At 50.5% G+C, this 21,585-nt stretch overlaps 2 protein-coding genes across 2 annotated transcripts; one reads left to right on the top strand and one right to left on the bottom strand.

The window, feature by feature from the left end:
- Nucleotides 1–1,951: 1,951 nt before the first annotated feature.
- GSK3A (glycogen synthase kinase 3 alpha) lies at nucleotides 1,952–6,499 on the top strand. The gene is made up of 11 exons (XM_053451972.1): nucleotides 1,952–2,645; nucleotides 3,935–4,122; nucleotides 4,246–4,329; nucleotides 4,411–4,521; nucleotides 4,607–4,737; nucleotides 4,998–5,104; nucleotides 5,350–5,447; nucleotides 5,717–5,812; nucleotides 5,901–6,087; nucleotides 6,190–6,258; nucleotides 6,355–6,499. The coding sequence occupies exons 1-11, from the start codon at nucleotides 2,507–2,509 to the stop codon at nucleotides 6,417–6,419; spliced, it is 1,275 nt and encodes a 424-aa protein (XP_053307947.1). The 5' UTR covers nucleotides 1,952–2,506; the 3' UTR covers nucleotides 6,420–6,499.
- Nucleotides 6,500–10,565: 4,066 nt separating this feature from the next.
- On the bottom strand, nucleotides 10,566–14,197 carry LOC128469961 (zinc finger protein 574-like). Its single transcript, XM_053451771.1, has 2 exons — nucleotides 14,157–14,197; nucleotides 10,566–13,412 (listed from the first exon to the last, which is right to left on the bottom strand). Exon 2 carries the CDS (start codon nucleotides 13,401–13,403, stop codon nucleotides 10,647–10,649), a length of 2,757 nt encoding a protein of 918 aa, XP_053307746.1. The 5' UTR covers nucleotides 13,404–13,412; nucleotides 14,157–14,197; the 3' UTR covers nucleotides 10,566–10,646.
- Between the last annotated feature and the right edge of the window lie 7,388 nt (nucleotides 14,198–21,585).

Raw genomic sequence — 21,585 nt, forward strand, 5'->3', positions numbered from 1 at the left:
TCACACTGATGACCGAGCGGCATGTGATGGATATGGAAGAATGCCTGCTTTCTGTGTGCGCAGCGCCACTTGGTGGTATCATTTGGAATTACATATTCTATTTACTACTTTTTGGTATATTTACACAAAAAAACCTATTATATATATTTGCCCTTTCTAGTCTTTAAACTAGTATTTCTCAAACTGCATGAACTCTTGCAATTTTAGCAGCAAATATTGCAGCATATGCGTGATGCATGATACAGGGTGGGTCGGCTCACCATAGTGGACAGTGATGTGATGGAATTAACTTACTCACCTCTCTTGCAGGGTCCCGCTTTAGTGAATACACCTCTGCGAACCCCCGATGCATCGGCTCGTCTGCGGGGTCGGCCGGCGCTTTATGAATAAATGTAATGTAGTCGGTCGGTTCTAGGCTTGAATATTCTGAAGTTATTTTTGTCTCTTTCACCACTTTAATTTTCTGGTCACGTGATACGTTGGTCTTTTTTTTGCCGCCGTCCCCCAGACCTGCAGTAATAGCGGTTTGGACTCTGGAATCTGCGGAGCGGTCTGTAATCTTGTTTACGCTCGTGGCCGTGAAAACGCGTGCGTCAATGCTATAGATCTGCTAACCTTGGCTTCTGCTCCGCTTAACCCATCGCGTGCCGGGTGTGCGAGTTACAAAGCGCGCTGTTTGTATGTTCCTGTGCTCCATTTGCCTGGCTTGAGGTAGATGACCTAGTGGCGCTCTGTAGGGTCAGGTGGGCGGCCCGCGGGAGCCGCTTGCCGTCTGGGCTGTAGTGATACAGGATATTATGATGTAGAAGTAAATGTTTCACCTCTGCGGCTCCTGCTGGCTGGGATTGTGAAACGCGTCGGCTGCTTGTCTGATAATTGTGATGGAAGAGGAATATTCTTTTGGGTATAGATTTTTCTGCTGCTCCCCAGTGCTATTTTCTTGATTATTAACTAAAGTGCGTGTATTTGCCTTTTTTCGCAGGTTTAGTTGATGGGGAGGTGTCACGTGGCTAGGGGTGCTTTCTGCAAGCGATTCCCTCAGTTCTGCGTTAAATGGGTTTTTAGCTTAAGAATCTTGTGCTTTCTGACTAGAAAGGAGGTTGGGGGGGTGCTTATGCTTTCCTCCCCTTATTTCCTTCCTATGCCAGGTGGTTGACCTCAGATCGGAAACTCTGTATATCGGCACCTTTCCTCTGTCTGGTTAGAGGATCACTTTGCTCTAACCAGCATTGAAGAGAACGAGGGGGGGGGGGTCACGTTCTGGGGTCTCCATTGCAGTCAGATGTGGATTGTGTCATCTTGTAAATTCGAGCACAGCACTGAGCCGCTTCTTTATGGCGATGCTAATGAAGTCCCTTTACCCAGAGAGCTTATTTGTGGGGAGTTTTCGGAGAGTCCGAGTCGTCTCTGTAGGCTGCCCCCAGGGGTCTGGTTTGGGTTCTAGATCTTGAATGTTGCGACTGTGTATGGTGGGGGTGTATCCCGTGTCTCTGCCCCCCACACAGCCGAAGGCCAGGATGTTGCAGCGTCTTCTCGTACACTGGAGCCAGGACTACCCGCCGGCGGCATGGGGCGTGTCAGGACCCGGAGGATTCGGGTGTCAAAGCAGCGGAGCCGAGAGGGTTCCCGGTGTGCTTCTTATAGAGGCCGTGTCACAGTTTATATGGTCACAGGGTGACACGGTGCCCACGTGGTTTGACTCCGGTGTTTGATGTCGCTGTGGGGTGTAATTGTCCAGCATGTTGTATATTATGTGCGGACATCATGCTGCTCTGTGCTTTTGGCGGGATTTGCCCTCCTTGCCCCAGTCACCTGACCTGCTGCCCCCCTCACTCAATGCCAATCACAGCTCTGGCCCACTGCATGATTTGACTTCCCGCGTTCCCGTCCTCTACCGCCCTTTCTACAGATGGCAGCCGCTCGCTTCCGCCCTTCCCTGAATGCGAACAGTCAGAGCGTCACGTAGCTTGTTTGGCGCCGCCTCCCGCTGCTCAGCCGCGGCCTCTCCCACAATGCCCTCCAGAAGCCGCCTTATTGGTGAATGAGTCGCCTCCCGGAAACGCCCGGTTTATTCCTCTGCCGTTTCAGTGCCGCTTATCCCAGTGCATGTTGGGAGGTGTAGTTCGCTTACTTCCGCCGATACTGTTAAACAACAGATCGCCCGAGTATTTCCCGGAGAGCCGCGTTTCCTGCTGACGCGGAGGCTGATGGGAGTTGGAGTTTCGACCCCTTTCCCTCTCCTTTGGTATTCGTGTATCGTTGCACTCGGATTCCCAGCGTACCTTGCGGGCTGACGCGCCTCTTCAGGTGCGGATTCTGGGACTTGTAGTCCTGCTGCTGCCGTCCAGCGATTGGCCGAGCTATCTACCGAGCGGAGTGCGGACTCGTATTCCCATATAGCCGCGCGGCGCGGCCTGGAGCCCGGGGGCTGAGTGTGTGTGGCGGCCGCTGGGAGGGAGCCGCTGAGCCCGGCACCATTCAGCGCTTGTACGCCTCGCTCCTCAGCATGAGCAGCGCAAACCGGCCCCGGACCGAGGCCTTCGGAGACCAGGTCCAGGCTGGAGCTGCCAAAGGGCCTGTGTCCTCGGGAGCTGCGGGCGGAGGACCTTCAGTACCCGGCGGCTTTAGCGCCATCAAGACGGGGAGTGAGTATCTGGGGCTGGGAGCTTTAAATATGGCGGCAGGGAGGGGGCTGCGGGTCAGACGTGGGGTCCTCGCTATCACAGGGAGACGAGGCCTCTCGTTTAATTGGACAGTTGGAGATCCCCATGTTGGGGGGCAGATCCAGTAACTCCCTAACAATGCAAGGGTTAACCCACACCGGTAAATCCGGGCTATACGTTTTGGGGGCAGGGAAGGCGGGTATTTCCAGGTCGGGGGTACTCGGTGTGCCCGCCTGTGCGGTATGGAAGGTCACTGGGTTTAGGGTCACCCGTTCCTATGAAGTTACTTATAACGTCCCTTTATATAAACGTAACGGGGAGATCCGGCTGCGATATATACCCCTTTTACCCCGCCCCGCACTGCCGGCTCTCTGTGCCACCTCTGTATAGCCCCGGGTAACGTTACACTTCAGGTTGTGCTGGGCGAGTTAATTGGGAACCACATAGTGTACATTGTATGGTGGGGCGGGTCTGGGGGGGTCCTGGGTCTATTGGTGGCGGGTCCAGTGGTGAGATTAGTGGTCTGTCAGCGGGTTGGGGAGGGGGATCATGGGTCTGTAGGTGGTGGAGAGGGGGAGCGAGGGTCTGTAGGTGGCGGGACAGGGAGGGGAATCATGGGTCTGTAGGTGGCGGGACAGGGAGGGGAATCATGGGTCTGTAGGTTGCGGGTCGGGGGGGTAAATCACGGGTCTGTAGGTGGCTGGTTGGGGAGGGGGCTCACAGGTCTGTAGGTGGCGGGGGGGGGCTCTGTGTGCATTAATGGGTTAATAACAATATGAATCAAATATCCTAATTTAATACAATGGAATACTCTTTATCCTCAGTGGCGGTGAAGCCGTTATAGCCCAAGTTTGAAGGTTAAAGGGTTAAATAACTGCCGCTTGGGCATTTGAACATTAACTCTACAGCATCCAATGGCAGTGAAGCGGCGCATGCCTCGGTCCGGGGCTGTTGTGAGTGTAACCGCGGATATAACCTGGAGGTGTGTGTGTCCGGACACGCGCAAGACTCCCTCGGGTCTGACGAGGCGGCGCTCCTGGAGGTGTCTGCGCATGTTATGGATCACTTCCTGTTCACGCCCGGACCCCCCACGGCTGCGCCTTAAGCTAACACTTTTATATATGGGGGAGATTTATGTGATGAGGTCTATAGCGGGAATAGAAGTCGGACCCTCCAGTGGTAGCTCTGTCTCCATGCCTTCTGAGCCGCGGGTCCTTCTTACGAGGTCCGGGCGCAGCACTGTGTATACTGACCGTGTCCTCATCACGCAGGAGACAATGGAAAAGTGACAACCGTAGTGGCCACCCCTGGCCAGGGGCCGGATCGCCCCCAAGAAGTTTCTTATACCGACATCAAAGTGATCGGCAACGGCTCGTTCGGCGTGGTGTACCAGGCGCGCCTCGTGGACTGCGGGGAAATGGTGGCCATCAAGAAGGTTCTGCAGGACAAGAGGTTTAAGGTGAGGATGGGCGCTCGTGGGACTGGCACGTTGCTACGGGTAACGGCCCAAGTGACCCTCTGTAGTCTTTCTGCGTGGAAACCGGGGCGCTGTCTAACAGTGTTTCTTTCTCCCCCCCTTTAGAACCGCGAGCTGCAGATCATGCGCCGCCTGGATCATTGTAACATCGTGCGGCTGCGATATTTCTTCTACTCGAGCGGAGAGAAGGTCAGCCCGGGCTCTGAGGTCTTCTCCACGGCCGTCGGTCTCTCGAGCTTCGCTTTACCCTTCTAACTCTCTGCTTTTCAGAAGGATGAGGTTTACCTGAACTTAGTCCTGGATTTTGTCCCCGAAACGGTTTATCGCGTCGCCCGGCACTTTGCGAAAGCCAAGTCCACGCTGCCGCCCATCTACGTGAAGGTAAGAGAGGGGGCCTGCGGCCGGTTCACCCGGCGTGTTGTGCCTGCGCGTCCAGCCGCTGACGTCCGCCTCTTGTCTCCCGCAGGTCTATATGTACCAGCTGTTCCGCAGCTTGGCTTATATTCACTCTCAGGGCGTCTGCCACCGAGACATCAAACCGCAGAACCTGCTGGTGGACCCGGACACCGCCGTGCTCAAACTGTGCGACTTCGGCAGGTGAGGACACGGCTCTGATTTTTGGTTATGGGGGGCGGGGGGGGGGGATTAACCAAGCAGGCAGAGATAAGATAAGAGTGTTTATCGAGCCGGTTCAATAATCTCAAGCAAATATTCAGCGGTTGATGCCGTTTGCGGTTCTCTAGACGCTCGATTCCTGATATTGGACACCGGGAGATCCGTCTAGCGATTAATAATGATGATTTAACCCTTCTGTCGCCGTGGCGAGTGCATTACAGACACGCTGGTTTCTCTTGCAGTGCGAAGCAGTTGGTGCGAGGGGAGCCCAACGTGTCCTATATCTGTTCCCGTTATTACCGGGCCCCGGAGCTCATCTTCGGAGCCACCGACTACACGGCAAACATTGGTAAGAATGCTTCGCGGTCCGACGCCGGTTGGGTTTGGCCAAAGCGCGGCGTTTAGGGAGGCTGTGACGGAACCAACGCGTTCCGTATGCCGGGCGAGCTCTGTGCTTCCCAGGCGGTGACCGTTCGGGCGCAGGGTGATGAGACGAATGGCCTTAACTCCCACGTCTGCTGATGGAGACAGGACTCGTTCCTCTAGTTGTTGGATGGTTTTTGATGCCCACCTCATGGCTTTTGTTCTTCTCAGATATCTGGTCAGCGGGATGCGTCCTCGCCGAGCTCCTTTTGGGGCAACCGATCTTCCCTGGGGACAGTGGAGTGGACCAGTTAGTGGAGATTATAAAGGTGAGCTCTTCGTGGCTCATCATATGAAGAGAAAAGGGGTCAACCGCAAGATGGCTTTGTCCTTCTAGCTCCTCTTGAAGAAACCTCCTGGTACCTTGGAAGGCGATGCGAGATTTCCTCCGGCCGCGAGACCGCTGTGGTTCTGCACGCGTTCACATGGATAGGGATGGAGGGGGGGAGAATTTGTAGTGGGGGACGCTTTGATGTTTGGAGGGTCACGCGGATCCGCACGGTGCGGTTTTGGGGCTGACTTGTTCTTCTCTTTACAGGTTCTAGGAACTCCCACAAGGGAACAAATACGTGAAATGAACCCAAACTACACAGAGTTCAAATTCCCGCAGATTAAAGCACATCCTTGGACAAAGGTACGCGCAGGATCTCTCGGCCCGTCCTTGGCAGCGTTGGATGTCATGCTGGGTGACCTCACGTTATGGATTTTTGTTTCTCCGCCAGGTTTTTAAGCCCCGTACCTCCCCCGAAGCGATCACCTTGTGCAGTCGGCTTCTGGAATACACACCGGACACGCGACTCTCCCCGTTACAGGCATGCGCACACTCCTTCTTCGACGAACTCCGTGACCCCAATACACGTCTCCCTAGCGGGAGGGAACTGCCCCCCATCTTCAACTTCAGCTCTGTAGGTGAGAATGCCCTGTAGCTTACTATTTCCTCCCCTGTGCTTGGTGGGTTTGTTCTGACTGGCGAGTTGAGGAACCGTCTAATTACTGGTCGTCCTCTTTCAGAGCTCTCCATCCAGCCTTCACTGAACAGCGTCCTCATCCCCCCACACCTGCAGCAGTCTCACTTACACGGTAGGTGACGGAGATGCGCGGACTGAACTAACGAAGCGGCGAGGGGTTGTGTGTTTCTGGCCTGACTTTCTTCCTCCTTTCTTCTCCACGCGGTAGGCGAGGGAAGACCTGGACCAGACAGACTCAAAACCAGCGACGTGGCAGAACTCAATACCTCCTGAGGATTGCCTCCCCTGCCTCCTCCAACGATCTTCTTCTTCCGCTGACCCCCCCATCACTGGGGAGATGCACTCGGTCGAAGGGATTGGTGGGGCTGTGTGTTACCCCCCCATCACCCACTTTTTTTTTTTTTGTCCTTTTTATGACCTTTAGTGATATGGTAGATATCGGGAAGATTAAATGAGAGCCTCGTCCCACCAGCCTTCCAGGTTCTCTACCCGTAAAATAAAGAACTCTTCTGACCACCCCCAGCAGGGGACTCGGACATCAAGGAACCAAATGCATCCCGGAGGGTGAGGTTGGGGGCCATCGGCTGGACGGATACTACCCATGAAGCGTTTAAATTAACCCATGAAAGTTGTACATTTGACTGTTCTTCATTTTTTTCCCTTTAACTGGGCATATGAACAAAACTTGTGTTTTTAATGTCTCCTTATCCACATGGCTGATCATTCTTAGCTTGTGAATGGTGAGGGTTTACCCCCCCCACCCCCCTTCTTTTAAGGCCTCCAAAGTGCTGTCTTGGCTTAGTATGATAGGAGTTAGTCTGTAGATAACCGAATGTAGATTTTTAATGATATCGAAACTTGAAGACTTTTCGTTTCTGCTGAAACTGTGAAAATCTTGTCTTTCATCTTCTGCATCTGAGGCGGGTTTGAGCCGGCCATCGTCCGCCTGGCACGGGCCTTCAGGGCGACCCCTCTTAAATTAAGGGAGCAGGAGCTGGTGTCCGGGTAACACCGTATCGCTGGCAGGACTTCATTTAGGGGCAAACCTAGTTTTTTGATACATGGTGTCTAGTCACAGGTATGGCATATACTACAGTAATGCTTGCTCTTTGGGTTTAGTATGTTGACCTTTGTCTCCTTGGAGTAAACCCCGCATCCCCCCCCCCCCGTTACTTGTTTTTCAATTTAGTGGTTCCCATGATGACCATGGTGGTCTACACGCGTTATTGTGGGTTCCTTTGTGGCTTTAGACGCCATTTGTTGTGTGGAAGATCATGGACGTATCTGAATAGGAAGTTGTTTTTTTTGGTCCCGCTGGTGGTCCGAGGGCTGCGTAAACGTTCTAAAGCAGCCCCCCTGCCCGCGGTGTTATGTCGGCAGTTAATCGTTTGTCCGCCTCCTCAGCGCCCCTTGCTCTGTAGCGGAATTTCCTGCCATGGTTTAGTTTCAGAAGGAATTAGCGATGTGGATTTTAGGCTCTTGACCAACGAGACCAAGGAGACCTTTAAAATAATGTATGCGCAATGTGAACGTGGCTGGGGGGGGGGCTGTCTGCCGATCCTCCTGGTAATGAAGGAACCTGCACACCTTTACAGGTTATGACCTCTTTTTGTTTGAGGTGTTAGGACCCCCCTTCACCAAACAGATTTAATGTCCCCTCGCTGGGGGGGGGTAGAGCACAGTTGCGTTCTGTTTTTAAGGTTTTATTTCCTGTTTTTTTTTTGTTTGTTTGTTTTTTATTAAATGTTCCGTGTTTTTTTTTTAGCAGTCTTTGGACTTTCTGTCGGGTCGTGCGTTTCCCTGAGCGCTGGAAAGGTTGCCTTTTTAAGTGGGAATGCAGGACGTGATGGCAGCCACGTTACACGCATCTTCTGGGTGTCCCGTAAACACCCCCCCAAAGGACCATGTCTTCTGGTCTCTACCTCCGCCACACGGTGTTTAGCAATCGGCTTGCTAATTACCGGCTCCAAGTGATCATGTGGCTAATTCACTGCAGGGGGGTGGGGTTTAAGGGTATTCATCTTTGAGTACTGGGGGGGTGCTCCATGTCCCTCGGTTGCCCAAAATAGACCCCTTCGGAGCCAAGGACTGGTAATTCTACGAAGAGTTCCCCACCTTTTTATCTCCTTGTTTTATCTTGAATCCCCCCCCCACACCTTCCCCCTTTCTGGGTCAGTTTTGGAATCTATTCTAATTTTTTGTTTTGTTTCATTTTTTTTGTAAATATATATATTTTCCTCATACTACAGATTCTTGTATCGAAGAAAATGTAGCTATTGATTTCTTTGTAAATATGTTCATTTTTTTTTCTTAATGAAAGTTCAGATCCCCCCCACTTGATTTTTTTTTTTTTTTTTCTTCCTCCTTTGCCCCCCTCCCATCTTCCTTTTTAACCATTTATTTACCCCCCATTCCTTTTTATTCCAGTTTTAGAATCAAGACGTGAAATACTGTATTGTTAGAAGCAAAGCGTAAAGCAGAATATAGTTTGCTAGGAGTCTGACCTCTTGTCTCTGGGTTCTTCTGGATTCTGGAAGTGTACAGCCATCTTCAATAAATTATTGGCATGATGAACTCAGTGTCCCCCTTTCTTTATGTTTAATAATCTTGGCTTTTTTTAAAAAATTTATGATGCAAAACAAATTAATATTCCTGATATTCAATCTAAGGAGGGTTAGAGTATTAGAAAAAAAAAAATGCATTTATATATAATATACATATATACTCTATTCCTTGAACCATGGCAGAATGTTACAGAAAGGTGCGGAATATAGAATCGGACGCAGTGCGGTCCGTCCCGTGTTGCGCATGTTGCACAATGCACCTTGGGCCGCAGGTTAAGCAGCTCCAGGTAAGGTGTTCCGGATCATTAATTGCCGGGAGCTCACGCTCTGACCCTGAACGCTCCGTGAAACCTGTTCGTTTTGTAACGAGGCCGCTTTCTTGCACAATATCAGCCGGATCTGATTCCAACAGCAGAGTGCTTTAAAATGGCCTTGGGGGAGGTCACCATGCGCAGCCTGCAGCCCTCTCCCGGAGAAAGCATGAAAGACCCGGACTAAAGCGTCGCCATCCAAACCGGTTCTGGTAGAATGGCTTTGTCTTAATCCTGCTTTGCAAACTCTAAATCCGCCTGTCACGCTGCGTCAGACGGTCTCCTTAATCACCTGCGTGACGCGACGGCTCCTCCCGAAATATATGAATATCATTACATTTTATTTTACGCGACCCCTATGTATGCATTCTTTGCCGTGGCTGAGGGTTGTGGGAGTTACCAGACTGTCCCATAATAGAATCCGAGGTGAGGATATGACTTTTTGTTGGGCCGGCAGCTTCACGGCGAGTTTGGGTGGGGGGTGGGTTAGATGCTGACCCTGGAAATGAGGCATTAATGTTTATAAATAGTCGCCGTGACCTTAAAGCTTAATTATTTATTACAGAAAAAATATGCACCTGCGGCTTAATTAGAAGCCAAGTTGTAGCTGCCAAACAGCAGGGGGGCAATTATTTGCCTGGAACACGAATACTGACGGCTGGTATAATGGGGGTATATTGAGTAGGTGCCAACAGGCTTGGATTTATTGGCACAGTCAGACTACCAGCCACCTAAACCAGTGTCTTTGGGTTAGTGTCAGCAGCTGTGCAAGCACAACGCCTATACCGTAGCGGTGCACATATCCATTAAACATCCATTCTGAGGGGCTATTGGCGATGCTGGGTAGGTATCTGGGGCCCACGGCTTCCCAGCACAAGATTCATTTAGGGCCGCAGTGACCTTGTCTGCTATGGACGTCATAACGGTTTTGAGTCACTATGTATCCGGTATAACTGAACGGCGTATAGGGAGACCCGGTTTCTAACCCACATAACAGCTTCTCTTATGGGTTTAGACTCCCCTCTCCTCCGTGCTCCTCGTTAGAACCACCCTACCGATACCACCTTATCGCTGCCCCCCCAAAACCATAATATACGGTCCGCACCCCGAACCTTACAGACACATCGCCTCCTGCTCCATTAAAATCAATTAATATTCCCCTTCCGGCTCCGAGGCTGCGTCGATTTCACCGGCTCTACCGAAGGGGCCGCTAACCAACGAAAAGAAATCATGAAGGAACAGACCAGCCCGGGTTGGGGTTTCCTAACACACAATGAGATTAACAGGTTAAAATGCTGCAAACTAAGATTTAGTGAATAAATCGCTGAGAAGCCACCTGCGCTGACACTCGAGGGCAATAAATACAGACTTACGTCTCCTGAGTGCTGCGCCTGGCAAAGGGTCCCGGGGTATTCGGCCGGACTTTGCCACAGGGACATCGGCAAAGCTGGGACGAGGAGGCAAGACACAGAACAGCATCCCTACTAACACCTTCTGTAACATTATTTACATTATATACATACACAAGAAATAAACGCGTTCCATTTCATTAACAAGAACGGAGAAAAGCTTTATTTTACAGAGGGCCGCGGAGGAGAGGCTAATTCTACGCGTCGGCTGGAGGGCTATACTGTCATATCTGTCACCTGTAGGTTCCCGTCCGCGGCAGCCGGATAGACCTCCACGGTCTCTGCGAGAGGCTCCGCGGTCTCTAAGATGGTTATCGTCTGTCCCAGCTCCGTGCGCACCGTCAGCCGCGGCCGAGCCCTCACCGCTCTGTGCACCTTGAGATGGTTGCGCAGGTTGGACAGGTTCTTGAAGCTCCTGCCGCAGTCTTTGCAGCGATGGATGCGCTCCCTGGCGTGGACGTGTCTGTGTTCCGCGAGATGCACAGACTGCACGAAGCCCTTGCCGCAGCGCTCGCAGCGATAGGGTCTCTCGCCTGTGTGCAGCCGCTTGTGGTCCCGCAGGTGACCGGCCTGTCGGAACGCTTTGCCGCACTCGGCGCAGGGGTACGGCCGCTCGCCGGTGTGAACGCGCCGATGGATCTGCAGAGCGAAGGATTCCAGGAAGCCTTTGGCGCACACGTCGCACTTGTGCGGCCGCACGTCGGAGTGCAGTTGCCGATGGCGAGTGAGGGCGCTCTGAGAGGTGAAGGATTTGGTGCAGAGCTGGCACTTGTAAGGACGCTGCCCGTCGTGAACCATCATGTGGAGAGTGAGGTCGGTTTTGGAATTGAGCCTTTTCCCGCAGGTAGGGCACACGTTGGGGGCCCAGCGGAACGCGCGGCACCTGTGTCCCTCGACTTGCGACTCCTTGGCGAAATGCTTGCCGCACTCCTGGCAGTAGAAGGGCTCCTTACCCTCGTGTACCAGCCGGTGCAGCTCCATTAGCTTCCTGCACATGAACGTTTCCTCGCAGTCGGGGCACTTGTACGGCATGACCCCCGTGTGCTTGTACATGTGGCAGGCCAGCTTGGCAGCTCTGCGAAACTTCTGCCCACAAACCTCACAGGTATGCGGGCTGGGCTGGGTGTGCAAGGTCCGGTGCTGCTGCAGGTTGGAGCTCTGCGTGAAGCCTCGTCCGCACACCTCGCACCTGAAGGGCTTCTCTCCGGTGTGGAGCAGGCTGTGCCGCGTTAGATTGGCATGCGCGGAGAACGTCCTTCCGCAGGTGGTGCACTGGAAGGGCCGCTCGCCGGTGTGCGTGCGCATGTGATTTTGTATATGCACTTGCTTCTTAAAGTGTTTGCCGCAGACGCCGCACTTGTGTTTCCGCCCCATGATATGGACCACCTGCTTGTGACTGACCAGCTTCAGACGGGTGGAAAATTCCTTGCTGCACAGCGGGCACTGGAAGCCTTGGCTCGGGTTCCCCGGTTCCATGCTCGGCGCGTCGGCAGGCGGGTGGTTACTGAAGCCGTTTTCTTGAGGCGTCGGGATCTCTGGTGCGTTCGGTTTGCCTCCAAACTCTGCAAATCCCCCTGGAATTGGTAAACCGGGAGGGGACGTTGTGTCAGCGCCCCCCGGAGACTGATCCGTACCAACGACCCCCTTCTCTCTGTCAGATAGAATTAGATTTGGGGATTTCGGCATGGGGGCGCCACTCTTTCCCGCATGTGTCCTCCGGTGATACAAAAATTTGGTCATGTTGCTGAAGGTTTTCCCGCACTGACAGCGATGAAGCGGATCGGCGGTGTGGCTTTTCCGGTGCAGCACAAGGGTGATTTCTGTGCCAAAGCCGAGGCCGCAGTCTACACACAAGTAAAGAGCCTCGCCGCGATGAAGTCTCATGTGCTGCTCCAAGGAAGCCTCTTTCTTGAACACCTTGCGGCAGTTTGGACACTGCAGGGTGCCTTCCACGTGCACGCGCCGATGGGACTGCAGTCTGTTAGCGGAAGTGAAGAGACGGCCGCAATCGGGACAAGGAAAATCTTCCGGGTGGTGCTTCTTGCGATGTCTCTGCAGCGCCTCGGCATTCGCACACTCCTTCTTACACTCGTGACACTGGAGGGTCCTCGACGCTGCTCCCCACAGTTCCTTCAGACTCTCTTCCTCGTCTTTTAACCAGTCTTTCCGCAACCTCTCGAGAATGTCAGGCGACGGCAAGTTATCCAGACTCCCGTACGGAGGAGATGCCTCGCTCTCCTTCTCAGACTCCATGAAGTGCTGGCCTTGGTGATCGAGAAACTCTTCCGGCGTGGGGAACACCTGGCTGCATTCAGAGCACTCGTAGGGATGCACCTCTCTGACCTGTACCAGCGGCTGCGGTTCCGTGGCGCTTTCAGACATAGCAGCCGGACAGGCGTATGGCGCGGGCTCCGGAGCCGTGGCCTCGTCTGCGCTCTCCACCGTGGTTGGCATCTCCACCCCCCAACCATTTAAAGTCCTCTCATCCAGTAGAACGTTCTGCAGACTGAGCACGGCCTGAATGCTTGAGCCGGCCTGCAGTACCACACTTTGCTGAGGCTGTTCTTCCTGCTTTATATGCTTCTGGCGGTGAGCAAGCCACAGCTCGGGGGAGCTAAAAAGTTCCTTGCACTCACAGCACTGATAGTGAATCTGGCTACTTCCGATGGAAGGGGGTGAGGAGGTCGGAGCCGGGGGCAGCTCCCTCATGTGCATCTCCTGGTGGTGAAGGAGCTCATCTGGTGACAGAAGGACTTGTCCGCACTCCAGACACTGGTACTGGCTCTCCTGGACCAAGCTCTGCAGTTCTCCCAACTCGAGGGAAACATCCTGAGACACCGCCGCTTGCACCGGCCCTCCGAAGTGGTTCTGCTGATGAACCAGGACATCCTCTAACGTGTTGTAAAGGACGCCGCACTCGGAGCACATGTACTGGTGCTGGAATACCATGGGGGACTGGACATCCTCTGCCATGTCTACGAGCTGTGAAAGAGAAAGGGATGATTTAATGAATACCGCGCTATTATATTATATCTCTGACCCCAGGTTCTTGCAGATCAGATGTAGTTACTGGTGTCTTTACAAACAATTGCCCCGGCCCTATCCCCGGGGGGCAGAGTCTGGGTTACCGCTTTTTGTTGCAGCTGCCGCAAGACTTGCTGCCCTCACCGGACCGTACCCCGGGGCATCTGGTAGTCAGCAGGCAGAGTTCTGATTTCAGCCCCCCGTAACTTGGTCCTCTCGGCCTTTGCTGCGATGACCCGGCTGTATCGCGGCATCCTGGGCAACAGCCCTGGCCCCAGCTAGCCCTTATCACTTGACCCCCTCATCTCATTACCAGGCGTCCAGCAAAAGCCCATGGCGTGTACAGCGCGTCTTACCCCAAAACACAGGGGCAAACAGGGCCAGCTTTCTATGATCCCTAAGACCTTACAAGCAGCAGCCAGCTTCTGATTTCCAGGTGGCCACTACTGGTGCCCACTATCCCAATGAAAGCCCTACTGGCCACCTCACCCCTGCCCTGACCCGAGACAGACTGACAGGTGCCTCCTGCCCACAAGCCCAAGCCGGCCAGTAACATCTCCAGGCTCCCTGAGGCTTCAGCCCTAATGCCCCAGCTCAGGGGCCCTTGGCTCAGCCCTGTCAGTGACGGCCCCCCTCCTCCCTGGAATGTACTCCCGCCGGTCCCGCCCCTGCCCGTTTCCTCCCCCGGTGCCCGGTACTCACACGCTAGGCATTCAACGACAGCCTCCCCAAACACCTCTCAGCATCCTCCCAGGTTACTGGCTGCCAAACGCAGCCAATCAACGCAAAGCACCATGTGCTCTGGAATAGAGGACTTGCACATGACGTAAGCTGGCACTAGAACGAGGCTGACCAATGGGAACGCGCTATGTGGAGACCGTGGAAGTTGGATAGTGAGGGGCAGAGGTTGGGATTCGTTGCGTGATGAAGAGGAGCAGGGCCGACTTTACATCCAATGTGGGGGCAAAACCCCACATTTTACCCCACTTCGGGGCAAAACCCCACATTTTACCCCACTTCGGGGCAAAACCCCCACTTCGGGGCAGAGTCTTAGATGACAGTCTACAGCTGACTCTTATCTTCTTTCTCTGCAAATTTGAGCATCACAATGGGTTCTGCTCCCTGCTAGATCACAACTTAAATCCCTGCTTGAATGCAGGTGACCTAATTCATTCTTTACTTCCTGATAAATCATAGTTTCTATAAAAACTGTAATGTTTTTGCTTCATTCAAAATGTTGCTGGGAACACTTAAATATCACATGACACGAAGACTGGCACTGATCGCTATCTGCCGTTTTCACGTCTGCAGAGTAAGTACGGCCCGTAATATCTGATATAAATGACCTTAAACCGCAGGAGGAAAAAATAGCAAAATCAATAAGAATTGATGGAGACCCGAAGCGAAAGGATAAAGGAGCATTAAATAGAATTATGCTAATTATGTCATTGGGTTCAAAAGCCGAAGAATGAATCATTTAGCCTCGATACGGCGCATGATGCTGCCGCTCCCTGCTTCAGACATTTCCCGATTGAGATATTCCTAGACCCTGCACGATGAATAGTATATAGCTGCGTGAGACGGAATCGAGTGTCGGAAACCGCTGGACCGATTGGGTTTCCAAAAGTTAATTAACGTTCAATGTTCCGGCCAAGATAACTTGACAAATAAAGTCACTCTGTGTTATGACATCATCAAGGGACTTACGTACAGATACAGACAGCGAGGTTTTGTAGCGACGGACCGTCCCTTTTGAGTTTGGGTAGGGTTTTTTACCAGCCAGGATTGGGGGGGGGTATCTAGCTCAGGGTTTGCCCCGGAGTCTCCGGGTGAAGATCCAGGATCTCAGGGTCGCACAGTCTGGATCTGACTCCCTCCTGTCTAAACGCACAATTCCGTGAGGCTGTCTTATGTCAGTTTACCTCTGCTCGAAGGCGGATCTAGCCTCCCTTTGACCTGGATTCCCGTCTACGGAGTAATTTGGCTTCCATGGTGATGGCGGCATCACAGTCCCTCCATTCACAGTTAGTCATTCGCACGATAAAAAGAATAAATAACAAATATTCTCATCTTCTAATAGGTGAAGCGTATATACGATTTAACCCTATGATATATGTAATACCGCAATCAGGAGTCTATGTGTAGGCATCTCCCCTTTCCTCCTTTAAGGGGTCCCTTAGCCCAATGGGCTCACTCAAAATTCTTGAAAATTAACTCCTAACATTATCATTCATGTACATTCTTGAAGGGCCGCTCGATTGACTTCATTCATAGGCTAGACATACATTATGAAATGTATGTCTAGCCTATGAATGAAGTCAATCGAGCGGCCCTTCAAGAATGTACATGAATGATAATGTTAGGAGTTAATTTTCACATCGAATTTTACTTTGCATTCTGCTAAATCATAATTACTGACGTCCAGCCTATGGGGGGGGGGGGGCAGAGGCGTCTGGCCGAGGGGCAGAGTGGATTTGCAGTGCTTGTTATGTCACAGTAGGTGGCGCTGTTGCTGAGCTGGTGATTTTTGGAGACCCTGTGGGACTGGCATCGCTCCCTGTATGACAGATTAACCCCGGCCGCGCCGCACGGAGCTGAACTATAACACAGGATCATTAAATACTAATTAAATACTAATGTCTTAGAATTAGAAATCATCTACTGCGCAGGTTGGGACTGTCCTAATCAAATTAAGACTGTTGGCGTGTATGGTGTAGTGCTTCAATTGCTATACCTGGAAACATATGTAGTGCAGGAGGAGGATAGATCTGGTGAAATGTGTGCCTCTAGAGACACAGATCTTTGTGCTGGCTTCCGATAAAGCGCAAGCTCTTAGGGTCAGTGCTCCAGACACAAGTGCATCCCTTACTACTCCCCACTAAGCATGGGGTTCCCTGACCACCTTCCTACTGTGAATGGAGCGGATGGTGTTCCTGCACAATACTTTTTAATGGTTTGTTGGTGCCGCCATGGTCACGGGGGACCACACTCACCCCATGGGGATATGCGGCCCCTTCCTTCCCTCCGTAACCAGAGCTGGAGGACTGGATCCTCCTGGTCTTCATCCAAAGAGAGGACCACTGAAGCCATTAAGGGTGGTGGCCAAAGATCAAAAACGATAGTCTTCAGGGACCTGGCTCCACTGCGGCATTTCCATTCAAAAAAAGCTGAACCGTGTGAAATCCATATCAATATCACTCAAAAAAACAAATAACCTATCAAATATAGATATTTTAGGCCAATAGCCTTAGCTAGGGTATGGACTACATGGACGTGAATCTTGCTAAGATAAATAGTAAAGCAGAACCCTATAGTTTGGGGGGGGTAAGGGGACGCTCAGATGGGGGGGGATTTTTTTTTTGTTTTTTTTTTACTGATATATGAGTTGAGGTTATGGCAGGAGCCCCTGTAATGTCAGCTCGTAAAATGCGGAAATTAAATTCTCAATATAGCGTCGGTCGTACTGGGACACCAGTGGTCTCTTTGCAATCTCATCCGCTTCCTTGATGAACCCCCTTTGTCCTGTTAATTCTCTATGCCCCGGTCTAATTCTATTGCTGATGCCCTGGGGCAATTAACTCCCTTTGCTCCTTCAGAACTGCCCACTGTGCAGGCAAACGGGGTTAACGCAAACAATAAGTTCATCTGTTCTAGGTGAAATTATTTATTATTATTATTATATAAAAAGGCCTATAACGGATAAAGCTGCCATGTACTGTAAATATCCCCATAATGGTTGCCGTATGGCCCCTTTAAGAAGACATTGTGCATGTGGGTCTGTGGCATTTGCTAGCCTGTCCCCCCCCCCTGCCTGCCCGTGTGCGGGGGGGGGGGGGGCACCACTGGCTGAGGGAGGTCAAGGGTCAGCCCAACCGGTGTTGTCACTGGCTGACTGACGGAGCGAGAGAGGCAGAGAGTGCTGTTGTCACGGCAACCGAATACCCAGGACATTTCATTATTACAAAATAATTGTTTTTTTTTTTTCCTTTATCGATCGGTTCTGGCAGAGAGTGGAGTCCGGGCGGCCGTAAAGACACCGAGGAAATGGCAGGAGAAGGGGGGGTGGGGGAGAGAATATCCAGCCTGATCCCGGGCAGAGACAAACACAAGAATAATATACAATGTGTATATATATATCTATATATACATATATATCTATATACATATATATATAAACACACGTATATATATATATATTGAACAAAAGCAGCCTTGTTTGCGTGGAGAAAGGATGAAGATGTACGGACAGGTCCATGCAGATCCAGAATAAACCTTCTATTTTCTCTAGACATATATCTGGGCTGTAATTTTCCTTTTCTGTGAATTCAGAACTATTTTCGCCTAAAGCAGACGCGGGGAGAATATCCGAATAACGACTTATTCTACCAAAAATATTATTATACAGATAATTACGCAATTTCTCCATTGAACGTACGTGATGAATTTTTGAGCCGAGAGCTGACCGATACTGACAATATCTTCACTTGGATCACGAAATAATGGGGTTAACGTCATTTTGTCGGTAAATCGAAATTTTAGAAGTGGGAATCGCTAAAAAAAATTGGTGCCAACGTTTAGATCATAAAAAGGCTGCGATTGGCTGACAAACCCACGCGCTATATGGAGCCACATAGAAAAATTATTTATTTATATATATATATATATATATATATATATATATATATGGGAGTCATGGCTTCCTAGGATTCATCCACCGTTAGATTGTAAGCTCCTCTAGCAGGGCCCTCCTCACCTGTTGTTCTGTAAGTCAAATTGTTATGTTACATACTACTTGTAGGTCCTGTCTACCCATTGTACATCGCTACAGAATATGATGGCGCTATATAAAACAATAAATAATAATAATTCCTGTGACCGCTGGATTAAGGCTCCATAGGGCCCAGGGGAGGTAGAGTTGGGAGAGCCAATGTGGGTAAAAACTATTTTTGACCCCAAACATTCTAATATAATAAAATTGCTGGGGATAAATGATAATATTTCTCAGAGCACGGCCATCTTAACGGTTGGCTTCCATCCATCAGAAGCTGAATGATCAACCAGTAGGGGGCAGCGTGCCACGACATGATGCTTTTTAATGAGGACTCTGGATTGCGTTTTCCTCCCCATTGTCTGCCTTCTCGAATTCCAGTTCTGTCTGTAAACAAATGGAGTATTTTGTGAAGCCAGCCCGGACTTCTACGCCCCGAGATCAAACGGTCAGGATCCGCAATACGGCGTCCCCAGCGCAGGTCAGCCTTTCCGCCTCCTATCTGGCGATGAGCAATGTGGTCGTTAATTCTTGACAGCGCATCAGCAAATTAGTTTTCCAACCAAGGAACACGCTGTGCCCGTAACCCACATATTATTATCCTGAAGTATTTGAGCACCAGATGTCTCAAGAGCGAAACTACCAAAACGGTAGAGTTTAGTACAAGTCTGTTATTAGCGATCCCTGCTCTCGTATTATCCGGGCGGAAAGTAATCCGGATGTCAGCAAAACAGCAGCTCAACCCGCCACGGTAATGGTGGTCAGCTCAAGGGAAGAGAGCTTCTTCAAACTATTACAAGGAAAGTATCCCTCCCTTCCATCAGTTACCCCCCAAATACGGGCTGAGTAATGATTGCACCCCTACTTCCAGACTATATGTATGATACCATTTCTAGACATGAGCAAGAATGCATTCAAACATCTCGTAGAGAAAATCATAGAAAACATGGACTTTTGAAGGCATCTAAAGAACCTCTTGGGCCATCGTATCTGTCTACTTGTCTTAAGACCTCATGTTTACATGGTCCTTGTCTTATAATCAGGATATTCTTATGCTTTTTCCATATAGGCTTTAATTATGTTGCTGGATAAGCCTCAACTTCTTCTGTTGGAAGGCTGTTCCACCTATCCACCACCCTCTGACTGTCTATTAGATTATGACCTCATGCCCCAGCATTTCTCCTCCTAGCAACCACTTCATTTATTGAAAGATTTCTGTGATAGTCCATAAGAATGAATGGACTGTTTCCTTAACCTAGTATAATTGAATAGACCAGCTATCAAACCCAATTTCACTGTTGCAACCACCAGTAACGTAATTAGCATTGGGTCGGGGGGAGCCAGTCCTCATCACTCATCAGGGGCGGGCCACATTCGACACACAGGGGTTGGTTGTCCCCGGGCTGGTCCAAAATTGTTCATAAATAACTGGTTCACATCAGACCAGCCCTTTGTCAACAATGTTGGCCCAGACCGGGAGTCAGGAATGTAGTGGGTTCCAAGTAAAGCAAGGTTAAGTGACCCCCATGGATAAATACGAGACTGCTCACAGCTGGAGGGAAAGCTATGGTTGATGTAAGGGAGTGGGTGAGGGAAGGAGGGAGAGGGTAAGGGAGAGAGTATGCATGCATGACTGTACATCAGAGTGAGAGTGTATGTGTATGTTTGTGTCAACATGCATGTGTATTTATACCTGTGTGTGTGTGAGCATGGATGTAAATGTGTGAGCATGAATGTGTATAGATGAATGTGTGAGAGCGTGAATGTGTAAATGTGAATGTGTGTGTGTGCATGAATGTGTATATTTGAGCATGAATGTGTATAGGTAAATGTGTGAGAGCATGAATGTGTAAATGTGAATTTGTGTATGCATGAATGTGTATGAGTGCGCATGGATTTGCGTGCGTGAGCATTGATGTGTTAACCTGAGGGCATGTGTTAGTATGTGCCTGTCCAAATGTGCTAGTGTGTATGTGGGTTACTGGGGGTGTATAGGATCTGCCCTTGGTGGCAAATACTCTAGGAATGCCCCTGGCAACCACTTACTGGATGAAAAGCACAGCGAGAACTATAAACAAACAAGTCTCTCAATGCCCTTTGTGTGCGGAGCTCGGCGTCTATTCCCCTGCTGCTTCCCCACCAGAAATGTCACAATTTGAGGCGTGTGCGATCCCTCCCCGGATAAAGCAATATTTACCGGAGCGTCGGGGTCACTGCTTTCAGCGTTCTGTTCTGTCCATTCTTTCGCTATATTATTATGTATAGCACTATACATTGTTTTACATTAAACGTGTCTTTAGGATCATTCCTTTTGTTCTATTTGGTATTTTTTGGATCGGATTTATTTGTCTCGTGTAAAATTTCAGACATCTTAAAACACAAAAGAATTCAGCGAGTGTAACAATTATCAGGAAGTAAAAATGTAACAATGACTTTGCATCTTTGCCTACAATGTTGCCAGCGGCCAGTCTTTGTTTCAAAATCGAAACATTGTTGGAAATCAGTGATATTTATGGAATTATGATGTCACAAGTTATGTCCGAAAACATATTCCAGGAATCATAAAAAGGGACACAAACGGACAGATGGCCTATCAAGAGCTTGGCAGAAAGAGATGCCCAGGGGCAGTTTAATTTTGTTGCCTGAACCAGCAGATTATCCATCATCTACCCTATGATGAAGCCTCATGGCAAAACGCGTTGGGGTACCCGAATAAACCGCCGTGGATTACAATATTTTAAGATTTTACGTATACTGTATTTATTTTACTTATTATGAATAAAACTGACGTATATGAAGGCATCTACAGCGGAATCAGGTGCTTTACACGCAAAGGTTGTTCATGTATGAGGTAATACACGCACCTGAGTATCGCGGTCTACGGCCCTGGAAAGTAGGCAGGAGAAATGAGGTAGATACACTAAGGTCACCTTCCCCTTTCCATATTGCTGCACCCAACACTAGTTATAAAGGGTAATTGTAGGGTTGTGGGGCAATTAGCTGGCTCAGGCCAGGGGTTTCCCGCTCTTTGACCTCCTGGAGACGGAGTCACATTTGGAGCTTCTTAGAAGTACTTCTCACAAACAGGGCCTCTATTATCAGGAAAGTACGCATACTGCGCAGCCGCTCTGTGAATAACACTTATGTAAACCGCTGGAGGGATCGGCACGGCATTGGCTGACTATGCTCCACAGTGTCACGTGGAACAGCAGGTACACAGCGTGACAGAGCATTCCTCCTTTTCTCCACTACCCCGCCCGATAGTCCTGCGTGCCTCTGCGCACGCGCGGAGTGTGAAATGGCGGAGGAGGGTGTGGTTTCAGTTTGACCATGACGTCAGTCACTCAGTGCGCCTGCGCCGTT

Source organism: Spea bombifrons, chromosome 12 (genome assembly GCF_027358695.1).
Source record: "Spea bombifrons isolate aSpeBom1 chromosome 12, aSpeBom1.2.pri, whole genome shotgun sequence".
In the NCBI taxonomy this organism is placed as follows: Eukaryota; Metazoa; Chordata; class Amphibia; order Anura; family Pelobatidae; genus Spea; species Spea bombifrons.